At 46.5% G+C, this 16,238-nt stretch overlaps 1 protein-coding gene across 8 annotated transcripts in view; it reads left to right on the forward strand.

The window, feature by feature from the left end:
• Positions 1 to 16,238, forward strand: part of KIAA2012 (KIAA2012 ortholog) — a 105,939-nt gene that overhangs the window by 87,749 nt on the left and 1,952 nt on the right. For 6 of the 8 annotated variants that reach the window (XM_047720763.1, XM_047720764.1, XM_047720765.1 and 3 more), the window contains 8 exons: positions 451 to 541; positions 2,705 to 2,861; positions 4,773 to 4,887; positions 6,354 to 6,679; positions 9,259 to 9,461; positions 10,089 to 10,261; positions 11,063 to 11,282; positions 14,202 to 15,387. In XM_047720763.1, coding sequence (XP_047576719.1) covers positions 451 to 541; positions 2,705 to 2,861; positions 4,773 to 4,887; positions 6,354 to 6,679; positions 9,259 to 9,461; positions 10,089 to 10,261; positions 11,063 to 11,282; positions 14,202 to 14,340 — 1,424 coding nt within the window. In that variant the 3' untranslated portion in view covers positions 14,341 to 15,387. Of the gene's footprint in view, positions 1 to 450; positions 542 to 2,704; positions 2,862 to 4,772; positions 4,888 to 6,353; positions 6,680 to 9,258; positions 9,462 to 10,088; positions 10,262 to 11,062; positions 11,283 to 14,201; positions 15,388 to 15,711; positions 16,037 to 16,238 lie in introns of those variants that run through there. The other 2 variants (XM_047720762.1, XM_047720761.1) reach the window with 2 other exon arrangements.

The following is a 16,238-nucleotide window of genomic DNA, read 5'->3' on the forward strand; positions in this document are numbered from 1 at the left end:
TCCATATTACTTATTATCTTTTTAACCATAATTTTAAATGTCAAATTAATGCATCATGAATTATTTCCCCAATCTCCCACTATTGAGTTGTTTAATTTTTCATTATTAATAACAAAGTTATAACAACTTTGGACCAAAATTTTGTTCTTTTGAATTATTTCTTCATGATAAATACCCAGGAGTGAGATTCCTGATCAAAGACGGGAACATTTTTCTGGTTCTTGGTACATACTGTCCTATCACTTTCCCAAAGAGTCTCCTAACTGTAATGTCACTTGCTATGGGCCAGCACTGCTTTGTGCAGCATTTGCTAGTTTTCTAGGTATAACATACTTCACTGTGCTAATCTACATGTCATTGACTACGAACCTAGCAGATGTTTCCCCATGTCTGGGATTGTTTTCTATTACCTCTTGTCCTTTGCATTAAGGATGCTCTTTGTCCTCACAGACCAGGAGCTGAGGAGTATCATCCCTGACCCTCTAAGAGCTTCCCTGGCTGACCACGTCCAGACCCCTGAGGCAGATACTGTCCGAAAGACGTAAGTGTTCAAAGTTGTAATGACATGGACTGCTCCGTTTTTGTTTCATTTTTCTTTGTTTGTTTTTTTTTTTTTTTAAGATTTTATTTATTTATTTGACAGAGAGAAATCACAAGTAAGCAGAGAGGCAGGCAGAGAGAGAGGAGGAAGCAGGCTCCCTGCTGAGCAGAAAGCCCGATGTGGGGCTCGAACCCAGGACCTGGGATCATGACCTGAGCCGAAGGCAGCGGCTTAACCCACTGAGCCACCCAGGCGCCCCTCTTTGTTTGTTTTAAAGTCACTACTCTACACCCAACCCGGGGCTTGAACTCACTACCCCGGGACCAAGAATTACATTCTCTACTGGCTGAGCTAGCCAAGCACCCCTCCTTTTTTTTTTTTTGTTTGTAATTAATTTAATTTTTGTCTTTTCTAAGCATGAAGATTCTCAGGCTAGCTGCATACTCTGAACGTCTAGAATGATTGTCTCAGAAACGGAGTCTTGGGGAGGATTATACTGTGACATGCTTCCTCCTTCAACCATATTCTTTGGCTGGGTGGGTGAGGAGTGAAGTTTAACAGCATGGAAACCACTTTCTCTGTTTGTCTAGTAGCTGAGATCTATGAACGGGCCTAGAAAGGAGGAGTCTGTCATCTCAGCATTGGTTTCTCCTCTCAGCATTCAGTCAGCTCTGGGTAAAACAAATAGTACTTAATAATACTAACACAAGTAGCTAACATGTAGTAAGTGCTTCCTATGCGCTCTCTGGGCTTACTCCAAGCTCACTGACCAAGGCTCGGCCTGTAGCCCCCATCACTTGACCTAACCCCCATCTGGCATTGGCAGCTGGAACCATAGCCTATTGTGACCTCCCATGAGGTCAGTGACTTGAGAACCTGCCCTCGCCTGCCCCGTGGTGTAAGGATTCTCTCCTGGGTCCAAAAGGCTTTATGCTCTCTACGAACAAAGGGAGGGAGGCACGCTATGGTGTGGAGGCAGCTACCTGGAAAATTCCATTTTTTAGCTTTTATACCTCGGCTTTTTCCACCATGGATTCAAATGACTTACAGCAACCCCGTCACTAAGAAAAAGGTGAGGTGACCAAAAAAGAAGAAAAAAAATTTTAAGTCAGAGTTAAAAAAAAAAAGAACACCAATAACACTTCACAAAAGTCACTATAGTCATTGTAACTAAAGATCAGACTTGCAGTTTTGAATAGAGATTCCTAAATGTGAAAGCAAAAAAAAAAAAAAAAAAAAACCAGAAAAAAGAAAGAAAGACAGACAAGAAAGATAAGACGAAGAAGCAGCAGCAACACAGTCAGGTTTGTGGTTCTCATTTGCAGCGCACCTGTTCCTCGGGGGAAATCAGTGTTTTCCTAGCATTAAATTCTAAAGGATAAATCTTCTGTGGGTTTTTATAGAGTGACATTGAAGGATTTAAAGACTCATATATTTACAGGAAATTCCATTTACCTCATTCAACAAATATTTCTCAAGTTTCTCCAGTAAGGCCCTGTACTAGCACAGCACAGTGAATGTAATACTGATTTAGCTAGAAAATAAAATGCCCAGAACCAGCGCATTGTTGTTGTCTAAGAGACGGATTCTTGGGGAGGTAGCTGCTGCTGCCACTTTCCTGAAACCCACGTGGCTGTTTTTTAGGGGCCCTTTTGCCCAGAGAACATAAGCCTGTTCTCCTCAAGACAGTGACAGCAATCCTACAAGGGATCACACAGACACAGCACGTGACCTTTTGGTGGCCAGATCTCATCAGGAATAGAATTCCAAAGGGCATAACAGAGTGGATGGATAGTGGCATGTTCCTAAGACAATCTTTCTTAAAGGTCATTTATTTTCAGCTAAGCCTCTGATAGAAGACCTTTGGTTCGACATCCGTGTGTCATTCAACCAAAGGCATAAATACGCAACCCCAGAGAGGCAAACTATTTCTTCTGCGCTCTAAATTGAGGATTTAACCAAAGAGAATCCCAAAGGGAAGACTCGACTTGTTACTCTATCTTCTTCAGGGAAGTGTTGAGGAAAAGAGGGTTAACCCAAGTGTGTAAAATGCCCATGACAGCGCCGCAGGAACTGGGGCTCAGTGTTTGCTGACTCTTCCTCTTCCTTGTCCAGCAGAGTTTTCGATTCAGTCTGGTCCTATTGTTTCGCTCTTTCTTCAAGGGGCAGAGACTATGATGTACGCCGTCTGCCCAGGACACTCCCAGGACACGAGTCCCCAGAGAGGCTGGGTCCTGTAGATGCCTCTCTTCTTCCAAGAGGATCGGAGGGGAGGACTGAAGCGAGACTGTTTGACCAGCAGGCTCTAGGCGACGTCAGCGTGAGTGTAAAAATCCAGGAGCCTGGTCCAAAGCTTGCTCCCAGTGGGCTCCCATGTACAGTTGCGTAAGTGCTTACTCTGTATGATGGGAACCGCAAAGGGACAAGTGAGAGCTGAAATCCAGTCTGTGGTTCACTCACCATGCCCTGCATCCCCGCAATGGGCTTCATTCTCCCAAAGGATGGGATGCCCATTTCTAATTCCTACAAGGGTACTAAAAGGAAACTTCAGTTACCTATACACTGCTTCTGGCGCCAGATGTGTGGAGTCTTTTCCCACATCAATCAGTCTCCAGCTCAAAGGACACCAACTGGGTGCCCCATCATTCAATTCTGACCCTGCCTGGAGTTTGCACAGCCCCCACAGGAGAAGGGCGCGGTCCCACAAGACTGCCCCCACTTGACACACCAGTCACAAGTCCCAGGTTGTCACCGATACATAGAGGGTTCCCACAACCCCTTTCTCAGTTTTGATAATTCACTAGAATGGCTCACAAACCTCAGAAAGTCATTTACTTGCTATAATTGATTTATTGCAAGGATGTTTTAAAGATTGTATTGTTTTTTTGTCTTTTTTTTTTTTAAGATTTTATTTATTTGAAAGAGAGTGGGAGTGAGTGATCAGAGGGAGGGGCAGAGGGAAAGGGAGAAGCAGACTTCCCACTGAGCAGGGAGGCCGGAGTGGGGCTCAATCCCAGGACCCTGAGACCATGACCCGAGCTGAAGGCAGATGCTTAACCGATTGGGCCACCCAGGTGCCCCAAAGATTTTATTGTTAAGTAGTAGTCTCTACACCCAACGTGGGGCTCAAACTTACAACCCCAAGATCAAGAGTTGCACACTCCACCAACTGAGCCAGCGAGGCGCCCCTTACAGAGGATATGTTAAAGTATACGACTGAACAGCCACATGAAAGGGTACATAGGCCAAGGTCCAAAAGAGTCCCAAATGCAGGCGCTTCTGTCTCCATGGAGGTGAGGGTGTGTGCCCCCCTCCCTGCACGTGGATGTATTCACCAACCCAGCAGCAAGCCACACTCATTTGGTTCAGGTTTATGGAGGCTTCATCACACAGGCATTGATCGATAAAAGCATTGATTAAAGCAAGCTAGCCTGTTCTCCGTCCTCTGAGGTTGCGGTATTGGGCTGAAAGTTCCAACCCTCTAATAACACGGTTGGTTCCCCTGGTAACCAGCACCCCCTCCTAAGGTGCTTTCTAAAATCACCTCATTAACACAATCTCAGGTGTGGTTGGAAAGAGTTGTGTTAATGAAAAACAAAAGCCACTCTTTCCACATTTATGCACTAGGAATTACAATGGCTTCAGGAGCTCCATGCCAGAGACTGGGGATAAAGACCAAATATGTATTTTATTATGTCAAAATATTATAGGCACTGAGTGGGTAGCTGCGTCCCCACTCTGCCATCCTCTCTTACGAGGACTCTCCATGGTTGTCCCAGCCCATGGGGAAAGGTGAAGACTGACATGGTTGTGGTCATCTGCTTGAGAAACTTCTGGAAAGTTAGCAAATGATGCAACAGTGAATAAAGCTGGCTTTGATTTAAACTAAACAGTATTTGTAGCAATAGCAATCTATCAAAGTTAAAAATTGCTTCACTTTGATCCAACTCTGTAGATCATTATTTAGCATCAAAAACGGGGACGATCAGAAAGTGTATTCTGTTCCTCTTTCCTGCTCTGGCATTAGACCCAGCAGGATTAAAGGAAAGGCTGAAGCCGAGCATCTCGGCGCCAGCTCCATTCTAAGACTCCCTCTTCTGCTCCATGTGGAACCCACACAAAGCCCGTTCAAAGCCGTGCTGTTTTGGTCAACATACTCTTCCTTTGACGGTTTTTTTTCTTCCTTGTTTCCTGCACATCATGGTCCTTTTCCTTAATTTTTCACCTTTAGGAGATGGAGTTGATTGGCAAAGCAAAAAGAAAGAAAAGAACCAGGACAGACAAGTCCAAGGCGCCCAAGGGAAGGAGAGAAGGAAAGGTCCACAGGGAAGCAGAGGCCACTGTTGGTAAGGGGGAGTGTGCCCTTGACAAGCGACCCAGGAAAAGATACCTAGTGGGGGCTGGGAGGTGTCACAGAGAATCGGCATGAATCCAGTGGGATGAACCACCGGCTTTGAGTCTTTTGGACTATGTCTGGTTAAGACGCTGTTGCAGCCTTACTTCATGTCAGTATCTTAGGAGAGAGGGAAGAGAGGAAACCAGGCTTGCCTTGAGACTTGCAACCAAGAGAGGAAATAATAATAACAGCCCCTAGTTACTGAATACCCACTGTATTAAGAGCCCCGCACATGCGACATCATGAAATCCCCAGAACATCGCCCTTAAAGTAAGCATTATTATTATTATTTTTAAAGATTTTATTTATTATTTGACAGACAGAGATCACAAGTGGGCAGAGAGGCTGGCAGAGAGAGAGGAGGAAGCAGGCTCCCTGCTGAGCAGAGAGCCCGATGTGGGGCTCGATCCCAGGACCCTGGGATCACAACCCAAGCCAAAGGCAGAGGCTTTAACCCACTGAGCAACCCAGGTGCCCCAGTAAGCATTATTATTATAAGGCGTAGTGGTTGAGGCTAGAGAGATAGGGTGGCTTGCATTAGATCAAACAGACTGAACAGGAATTGGTGGACCCAGACTCGGACCCTGACATTTGATTCCAAGTACATGGTCTTACCATGTCTCTGTGAACTGATAACTATCACTTGAGAATGGGGCATTTGGGAAGCGGAAGGATGAAAGGAGCTCTGAATGATCACCCAGCTGCTGTTTTTCTTCTTGGTTCCCTGTGTTACACCTTTCAAGGAATGTAGAATCCCATGCTTCTGAAGACTTTGTTTAGCTTAAAACTTAACACCGTTCTTTCCTGGCCACGTCATTTAGAAGAGCCTCCAGGCAAATCAAAGGCTGTCAGAAAGGAAGGGATTGGATTGTCTCCTGGGCCTAATCTATTTTTGAGATTTGCTTTTTAAAGTCTTGCTGACCTTATGTTGTTGTAGCCCATGACTTGGGTTGCATTGGCAGGACTGGGGAAAGGAAATACTTGCGGTCCCCAGAGGTGAACTGAGGAAGAGTTCTGAGACTATGGAAGGCTTAAACTTTGCCAGGTTTCAAAACCGCAACTTGAAGCCAGACTCTTGAGGCTTGACTTTCCATGTATGTCTGTAGTTTTCCCCTGTGGAGAGTCTTGCTTCTACCATACATCAGGGTGAAACAGACCTTCTTTAGTAGGAAGACTACTGAATGACAGTTGATCCAAACAGGATAAGGCAGTTTCTCAAAGGGTGGTCTGTGGACCGCCCTTCTCAAAACACTTGGAGTGAACATTAATATGCAGATTCCTACAGAATCAGACTCTGGGAGTGGAGCCCAGGAATCTACACCCCAGGTGATTCCACCGAAGTTTAAAAGCTACTGGAAAACAGGCAGAGGTGACATTTACTTAGCTACAACTCTGTCCCCCATTGTTCTTCTCCAGGAAAGTCAAAGGAAGCAAAGGCTGAAAAGAAATCAGAGTTAATTCCTGAAGAAAGAAAACCAAGAGCCAAAAGGAAAAATACACAGAAGGAAAGGAATCTGGAAGTAGCAGAGCTGAGTGGGCCTGATGTCATTAACTCTAAGGAAACAGAAGACACTACTGATAGAGGTTTCTCCCCTGCAGAGTCTATGGTAGAGGACCCTTGGCTCTCCCACGAGTATGATGCTCAGGAGAGCCAAGTGTCCATAGACAGAAGATCATCACCTACCCAGACCGCACCTGCCAACAGGGGATCTCAAGAACGAAGTTACGAGGACCCTTCCAAAGTAAGGTCCAATACTCTCACCTGGGCCAGAGAGATTTCTGTTCTCACTGGTACCACCGCAGAGGTGGGGGAAACTGCCCTGAACCACGTTGCAGGTTACTGAAACAGTGCCACTGCACCATGGTTTTAGTTGTTCTACTTTGATACCGTCTGACCCTTTAAGAAAAGACACAGCATGGCAAAGCCCCTCTGAAATGATGTGTTCTGTGAGGTTTCCAAGATGCCACAGCATATACGCAACCCGTAAGGAGCAAGAAGTTGGCACAGGCTTCATGGTTGCAGGGAAAGGTGGACTTTGACCTTCAGAGCCAAGTACCTACCCTCTTTTTTTGTTGTTGTTGTTTTTTAATTATTAGCATGAGCAGAGAGAGGGAGAAGCAGACTCCCTGCTGAGCAGAGAGCCCGACCTGGGGCTCAATCCCAGGACCCTGAGATCATGACCTGAGCCGAAGGCAGCCTCTTAAGCAACTGAGCCACCCAGGCGCCCCCCCGACCCTCCCACCACACCACCACCAAGCACATATCCTTGACTTGGCCTGGCTGGGAGCTCATGTTTTATTTGCCTCCCAAAGGCTACAGAAATTCCTCCTTTCCTAATCTGCTTTTCTGTGGCACGTAGCTGGGCCACAGGCAGCTCGTACACACGTATCTGTCTGTCTTTACAAGGTGCTGCAGCATCTAAAAGTTATTTTGTTCCAGGAGCCTTGATTCTAATGTCAAGTATTTAAGAGAAAAACTGAGTGAGTGTAAGGAAAATTACCCTTGAAAATCTCTGCAATGAGTTTTTTTTTTTTAAAGATTTTATTGCAGAGGCAGAGGCAGGGGGAGAAGCAGGCTCCCTGCCAAGCAAGGAGCCTGATGTGGGACTTGATCCCAGGACGCTCAGATCATGACCCAAGCTGAAGGCAGCCACTTAATTGACTGAGCCACCCAGCCTTCCCTCTACAATGAATTTTTTTTTTTTAAGATTTTATTTATTTACTTGACAGACCGAGATCACAAGTAGGCAAAGAGGCAGGCTGAGAGAGAGAGGGGGAAGCAGGCTCCCTGCTGAGCAGAGAGCCCCAGGCGGGGCTCAATCACAGGACCCTGGGATCATGACCTGAGCCGAAGGCAGAGGCTTTAACCCACTGAGCCACCCAGGCGCCCCTACAATGAATTTTTTTTTTTTTAAAGATTTTTTTTCTTTTTTTATTTGACAGAGAGATCACAAGCAGGCAGAGAGGCAGGCAGAGAGAGAGGAGGAAGCAGGCTCCCCGAGAGAGCAGAGAGCCCGATGCGGGGCTCGATCCCAGGACTCCGAGATCATGACCTGAGCCGAAGGCAGCGGCTTAACCCACTGAGCCACCCAGGCGCCCCCTACAATGAATTTTTAAAAATACCACACAGATATATCTCTCAGTAAGACCAACACAACCAAATTTTCTTCTGCTGTTGGAATAAATCGTTTTTTTTTTTTTTCCCACTGGTATGAAGGTGCTGAACTGCATTTGTTGTAGGGGAGAAAAAAAGAGTTATCTTTGAACACCACAATTATACTCACAGCTAAACTGCTATGCTTAACCCCACATAAGTTACAGGTGCATATGGTACAATTCTGCTGAATCTCATTTAATCTTTACGGCCACACTTGTGCACCAGATGTGATTATCCCCATTTCTCAGACCTGGAAACTGAGGCTTAGAGATAAGCAGCCAAGTTGCCAGAAGTTACACAACCATCATGCCGTAGAGCCGAGACTTACATCCAGGTCCTATGACTCTATAAGTAGGGCTCTTGTCAGTTTTAAATTACTATGGTTTTCTTTATTTTATTGCCTACAGTCAACTAAAAAGGGTTTCAGAAAGATTTTTCCCGGGACGCCTGGGTGGCTCAGTTGGTTGGATGATTGCTTTCGGCTCAGGTCATGATCCCAGCGTCCTGGAATCGAGTCCCACATCGGGCTCCTTGCTCATCAGGGAGCCTGCTTCTCCCTCTGCCTCTGCCTGCCATTCTGTCTGCCTGTGCTTGCTCTCTCTCCCTCTCTCTCTCTGACAAATAAATAAATAAAATCTTAAAAAAAAAATAAAAATAAAAAGTGGGTTTGCCTGGGACTCAACGTGAGTCTAATACATTTACATCTAAGACCACCTGCGGTAAGATAGCCTTTATCTAGAACCTGTGCTTCCCAGTCCTGGTCACTGGAGGAGCTTCTAGAAACCACCGAGGCCCCCACCCAGATATTCTCATTGAATTGGTCTGGGAGGGGCCTTGGCCTCAAGTCAGGTTTAAAAGCTCCTTACGTGATTGTAAAGTGCAGCGAGGGTCGAAAACCAGACGACCGTGTGCCAGACGTTATTTTGGCACTTGCCCTATTTCAGTTAGCCCCGGTAACACCCCCAAGAAGAAGACAGTATTGGGGAAATTAAGTTGAGACCTCGAAGCAAGTACGAAGCCTGGACCCAGGCCAGTCAGACCGCCCAGCCCCAGGCAGAGGCCATGGTTCGTGCGGAAACCACTGGGGACTCGTCTTGGAGCTGGGGAGGAGGGCGGTCCCCCGAGACAGGCTCTGCCTTTCACCAGAACATTCTGGTTCCTCAGGCCCTCGTCGCCAAGAGGGAGCGAGAGGGAGCTTCTCGGGATAAGCTGCGAGTGGAGAGGGCTGCGCTGAGACACTTGGAGGTGGAGAGGAAGAGAAGGGAACAGGAGGAGCAGCAGCGGCTCCTGGAGGAGCAGCTGGAGAGAGCAGAGAAGATGCAGGAGGAGCTGGAGCTGGAGCAGCGCGCCCACGCGGAGGAGAAGCGGTGGGTCCCGTGGGTCTGCGGCCGCCGGCAGATCGGGGGGCAGCGGGAAAAGGCCAGGCGGACCTCCACCAGCGCCAGGGTTGGTTCTGAGGCTCGTGCCCAGTAGGCAGACAGCACAGCCCGTTCTCTGTTACCTGTCGGAAGGTACGGAATCGTTCCTGACCCTGAGGGAGCCTCCAGGTTCATGTTCATGGGGTGTTCTTGGAAGGGCTTTGCGACCCAGCCCAGCAGGCCTTTGCTGAGTCCCTGCGGCTGTCTGCATTGTTCTAGATTCTTTTCATAGGCCTTGACTCATTTCATTTACTCTTTCCAACAACCCTGAGAGGCCTCCAGAGTTCTACGGTTCATCTCCTAACAGTGGAGAATGAAGCTTTGGGAACTCAGTGCCCCTGCCCCAGAGCACAGAGCTGTGCAAGGAAACCTGCGGCTTCTAGCTCCAGGCCAGTTGCCTTCTTGCTTCTGCTCTTTGCTCGGTTTCCCTTGGACACCCAGTGTCCTCTGAGTGGCATGTCCCCATGGCCCGTAGCCACAAAGCCGCCCCCCAGGGCACTGCCCATGGGCTCGTCTCACAAGGATGTCCCAGTATTGGTGGCCATTTCCCTGACTATCCTGTGGCTGTTTCCTCAGCCTGAGGAAACAGAGACTCGAAGAAGAACAGCAGCGGCGGGAGGAGGAGGAGAGGAGGCAGCAAGTCCAGTTGCAGGTGGCCCGGGAGAGGGCCCGGCGGCAGCAGGAGGAGTTCCGGAGGAAACTTCGAGAACTGCAGAGAAGAAAACAGCAGGAGGAAGCCGAGCGGGCGGGTGAGGAAGGGCTCCTGGAGCCGCCTGCACCTCCTATCTGGGGCAGACGTATTTTTATCCCACTGTGGGTGTTCACTTGACTCTCCCCGGAGTTATTCCTACCCTAAGCCTTGGTGCGTGAAGCAGTCTAAATGCATAAGCTCTTCTTTCTGAAGGGGTGAGTATGGGTGACCGCAGTGAGCCGAGACAGATGATCAAAATAAACACAGACTCACTTGTGGAAAGGACTTTTGGCCCCACTCCCAATCCAGTCACCTCCTGAACTGGGATCCTGCCCCTCCCATGGCCCTTCCAGCATTGCCCAGGGTCTGCCTACATGGGGGCTGGAGCCCTGCTCGCCGAGGGAAGCAAACATCTGGGTGGCTTCAGGGCAGCTTTTCAGGTGCGGACCCGCACAATCTCTGTGGCCTCACTTGTGAGGCTCAGCAGGTGTCAGCAGGTGACCTGCTTTCGGCTGGTCAGTTCACCCGAGCAAGCACAAAATTTCTCCAGACCCCGATCTGACGCCTCTCCCCAGCTACCTGCGTATTTCCCACGAGTACCTCAGGCTCTGGAAAATTCTCTGCCGAGGTTTTGTACTCATTGCCCGGTGCACTGCACATAGTACGTGCTTGATGAAGGACTCTTAAATTTGTACATTGACCCCAAGTTGATCCCCACAGAGCTGGCAGCTGGCAGGGAAGCCGGCATAGTATCTCCTGGCGAGTCCTTGGGAATCAGACTTGGGAGTTAGGTCCGAGAACTTTCTCCAGGAACAGGAACCCCGTGGAGCCTACCGCTCTCCCGCTTTCTATTCTGCAGAGGCTGAGAAGCAAAGGCAGAAGGAACTGGAAATGCAGTTAGCAGAGGAAGAAAAACGCCTGCTGGAAATGGCTGAAGAAGAACGGTTGGAGCACCAGCGGAGGAAAAAGGAGGCCGAGGAGAAGGCTCGGCTCGAAGCGGAGGAGAGAAGACAACGGGAAGAGGAGGCAGCACGGCTGGCCCTGGAGGAAGCCATGACGCGAGCCCAGGAGGAAGCCAGGTAGGGGATAGTCGGGCAACAGTTGCCACAGGGGGATCGTTTCAGGGGCTTGATTCCACATTTGCACGGCCTCTGGACAAGGGAAGTTCTCCCACGTTCCGTAAGCGTGGTTTGGAAGAACTAAATCCTGAGATTCTTTTGCTGTCGGTATCATAGAATGTCTTCATGGCTTGTAGACTTTGTATTGAAGCAGGAAGGGAGTTTCGATTTCGTCGCTCTCAGCCTTCTGGTTTACAGATTAGAAAATTGGGTCCTAAGGAGGGGGAAGGATCTTGATCAAGGCCGAAGAGTGAGTCAGCAGCCGTGCCAGGACCACATCTGAGACCCCCTGATTCTGAACCACTGCCCTTCTCAGTATTTTCTGGTTACTTTTAATGTGCCAAACACTCTTCTGGACACTGAGAATTCAGAAGTAAGCAAAACAGATGTCTCTTCTCCCTTGGCATTTACATTCTGGGGCTGGGGGTAGAAAGACAATTTTTTTAGCTGGCAATAGATGCTAGACAGAAAAAGTTTTAAACGTGTGACAGGATTGCAGGACCCTTCCTTTAGATTGGTTGCCAAGGGCAAAACTTCTCATAGTGTTCTATAAGGTGAAACCTGAATGACAAAGAGCCAGATAAACATCTGGGAGGAAAAAACATCTGGGAGGTAAACAGTGAGGGCAAAGGTTCAAAGGAAGGAATGAAATGGCATGTTGGAAGAATAAAGGAAAGTCAGTAAGGCACAGCTACTTCCAGATAAGATCAGAAAAGTAAGGGGCGCCTGGGTGGCTCAGTGGGTTAAGCCTCTGCCTTCGGCTCAGGTCATGATCCCGGGATCCTGGGATCGAGCCCCGCATCGGGCTCTCTGCTCAGCACTGAGCCTGCTTCCTCCTCTCTCTGCCTGCCTCTCTGCCTACTTGTGATCTCTCTCTCTCTGTCAAATAAATTAAAAAATCTTTAAAAAAAAAAAAAAAGATCAGAGAAGTAAGCTAAGACCAGATCTCATGAGAAACTTGTTTGGAGAATTAGTACAGAACTAATTATCACGGGCCAGTGGCATTTCCCCCCTCTATTCCTTTATAATAGTTAACGATCATTTCATCTTTCTGATAATAGAATTTCTTGAGCAATGTGGTTTCAATGGACTCTAAAAGCTAGGTGCTCTATCATTGCTTTCTTATGAATTTCCACTCCTTAGAGAAAGCAACAAATAGACACCACTCTTTAGAATCATCAAAATTGAAGGGGCACAACACAGGGGCACAACACAGACAAGTGTGTGAGTCCAGTCTTGACTGTAAACAGTTTACCCACCTCACATGTGTTTTTCTACAACTTAAGCTGAATCTAAGCAAAAAAGTACTCTTCAGGGGCGCCTGGGTGGCTCAGTGGGTTGAGCCTCTGCCTTCAGCTCAGGTCATGATCCCAGGTTCCTGGGATCGAGCCCCGCATCGGGCTCTCTGCTCAGCAGGGAGCCTGCCTCCACCTCTCTCTCTCTCTGCCTGCCTCTCTGCCTGCTTGTGATCTCTGTCTGTCAAAGAAATAAATAAAATTTAAAAAAAAAAAAAAAAGTACTCTTCAGGGGACCAGAAAGAGAAGACAGCCAGAACAATTCTATTGCAAGGCTTTCCACCTGACCTTGAGTTGTTCAACTCCTGAGCTTTTTTCAACTATTGCCCACCACCCACCCCAGCTGTTAAGTGAATTCAGATTAGGGAAGTCTTGATTCAAAATCAAAATTATGTATTCCATGTGTCAGAGCAGCAGGACTGGGTTCGCAAGTATCGAGACCAAAAGCAAGCTGCATGATTTTGTAAAGCTAGTCCAAGTAGCTGAAGGCAGAAAACCAAGTAATTAAAGCAGTGAGAGGTATAGCCTCAGTACACCCAGAGGTAGAACTTAATGCCAGCTGGCTTTATCTCATCTTCACTTAGGTGACATCGGACCAGGTACTTTAACTTCTTTCTCTGGCCTGTTTGCTCATCTCTAAAACAAGGGAGTCCCTTCCAGCAATACGAGTTTAAGAACTGCTAGCTTTGCCTTTCCTTTTACTTTTCCAGTAGAAGGCTCATGAAACTCCAAAACTCATGTGTAAAGTTACTAAATGAATAGAGTATGATCTTCCACTAAAATGCAAGATCAGCAGCCCCAAGTCTGATGATTGCTCAAACCCAAAGTTCTTCTACTAGCTTATAAGAGCAATTTTTAAAAATAAATTTATTTTTTAAATTAACATATAATGTATTATTTGCCACAGGGGTACAGGTCTGTGAATCCTCAGACTTAATTCACAGCACTCACCATAGCACATACCCTCCCCAATGTCCATAACCCAGCCATCCTATCCCTCCCCACCAACCCCCAGCAACCCCTAGTTTGTTTCGTGAGATTTAGAGTCTCTTATGGTTTGTCTCCCTCCTGATCCCATCTTGTTTCATTTTTTCCCTCCCTACCCCCAACCCCCCGCCCTGCCTCTCAAATTCCTCACATCAGAGAGATCATGTAACTGTCTTTCTCTGATTGACTTAGTTTGCTCAGCATAATACCCTCTAGTTCCATCCATGTCGTTGCAAATGGCAAGATTTTTTTCTTTTGATGGCTGCACAGTGTTCCATTGTACATATATATCACATCTTCTTTATCCATTCATCTGTTGATGGACAGCTAGGTTCTTCCCTATTGTGGACATTGCTGCTATAAACATTGGGGTGCACGTGCCCCTTCAGATCACTACACTTGTATCTTTGGGGTATATACCCAGTAGTGCGATTGCTGGGTCGTAGGGTAGCTGTTTTCAACTTTTTGAGGAACCTCCATTCTGTTTACCAGAATGGCTGCACCAGCTTGCATTCCCACCAACAGTGTAGGAGGGTTCTATAGGACAATTTCTAAGATGCTTAATCATATCTGGATTGTGGTTGGCTTGTCTCCTTAGGCAAAAAGCTGCTTTGGAGAAACATCTTCATTTCCATCAAGAACTCTATAAGGAAGCCAGTGCCCTACAGTGGACACATAACATTTCCAGATCGTGGGTCTACTCTTATTTCCAGTTCCTACAAATACCCAGACCTTAAGGCTAGAAGAAAACCAAAAAGTAAGTTGGGAGGTGGTGACAGAAGTGTTTCTGTAATGATACCCCATTTCATCTGGTTTACCTCAACTCACACTTCACATCACTCTAGGACCTCCATTCCCACAAACCCTCCCTACCGCACATACTCAAGTAAACTCTTCACTCACCTAAATCCTTTATGGTCTCTAGAACCACATAAATCCAGAAGCTTTGGTGCCTAAAACTGACCAATAATTTCATTTCAGTTTGAATTGCAGTAAATTCAGTTGAGTTTCAATTAGTAAGACTAACATCATCTTAAGATAGTCAAAGCATTTCATCTGATAATGTGTCTGAGAATTGCAGATAAATGGAAATTCCATAATGCAAATAATTCTGAATAAGCTAAGGAGTTAGTTCATATTTTGAGAAATTTATTGTCTCTTTATAAGGCAAAACCACATCCATTTCAACCTAAGAATTAAAATGTCATGTCCGCTTAAAAGAAGGTAATCACTTCATTGAGGTAAATGTTCATTTGAGCAAAATGAGCTGTTTTGTTAAGGATATTCTCACTTCCTCAAAATACAGATGCTAGAGCTGCACTGGCCAATAAGTAGCCACATGGAACTATTTAAATATAAGTTAAGACATTCAATTCTCCAGTCACACTAGCCACATTTCAAGTGCTCAACAGCCACATGTAGCTACTGGCTACCTTACTGGACAGTGCAGATGCAGAACATTTCCATCCTCTCAGAAAGTTCTACTGGACAGCACTGTTCTAGACCCTGGTAATTAACAAATCTTGAGGGTTTGTTCGTGTGCCCTTAAAATCCAACCACTCACATAGTTTCCCCATTTTTAAAAAAGATTTATTCATTTATTTAGAGAACGAGCAGGAGCACACGGTGGGGAGGGGCAGAGGGAGAGGAAGTCTCAAGCGGACTCCACAATGAGCACAGTGCCCCACATCACAACCTGAGCCAAAACCCAAGAGTCGGACATTCAACCCACGGTGCCATAGGTACCCTCATGACATCCCCATTTTTAAAATCATACTGACACTATATTAGGGTATAGTCTTTTTTTTTTTTTTAGATTTTTTTTTTTTTTTTTTTTTTTTAATTTGAGAGAGACAGTGAGAGAGAGCATGAGCAAGGAGAAGGTCAGAGAGAGAAGCAGACTCCCCGTGGAGCCGGGAGCCCGATGTGGGACTCGATCCCGGGACTCCAGGATCATGACCTGAGCCGCAGGCAGTCGTCCAACCAACTGAGCCACCCAGGCGTCCCATATATTAAGGTATAGTCTTGATTAGGTAGTTTTTCTTCAACATCTCTTTAAGTATCAACAAGTATCTAAAGTATCTATCCTAAAATGATCATTAAAAAAGGGATGGAAGATCTTTACAAGCAAGATACATAAAAGGATGTTAAAGCCAGCCGTAGCTGAACCTGAACATTCCCACAAATTTCCTTTGGCCCTGCTCTGTACTTCACTGTCCGCAACTGAAACACTTAGTATTTGCAGATGATTCCCTCAGATTTCTCACCAGTGCTTGTGAAGTATTTGCTCTCTACAGGAACTGTACTTCTACAATCCAGAAGTCAAGTTTAATTTTGATTCTATATTGCTGTTATTGAACTTGTTTAGGTTTGATGCTTATTTTTAACTTCTTGCTTTATGTAAAACAGAAATAAAACGGCCAAAACACTAGCTATCAGTCACAGTGATTTTAAATACGTCACAAACTTTCTTACAATTGTCCATCCTACTTGCACATTCACTCAGTAAGTCACTCAGTGGTGCGTAAGCAGGTGAGAAAGGAGCATGTCAAATACTACAGAACAGGCACTCAAGGAAAACATCCTTGTGGGGGAAACTACCATTACCGACTTTATCGGCTCCCTTCTTTCACAG

This window comes from Lutra lutra, chromosome 3 (assembly GCF_902655055.1).
Source record: "Lutra lutra chromosome 3, mLutLut1.2, whole genome shotgun sequence".
Taxonomy (NCBI): domain Eukaryota; kingdom Metazoa; phylum Chordata; class Mammalia; order Carnivora; family Mustelidae; genus Lutra; species Lutra lutra.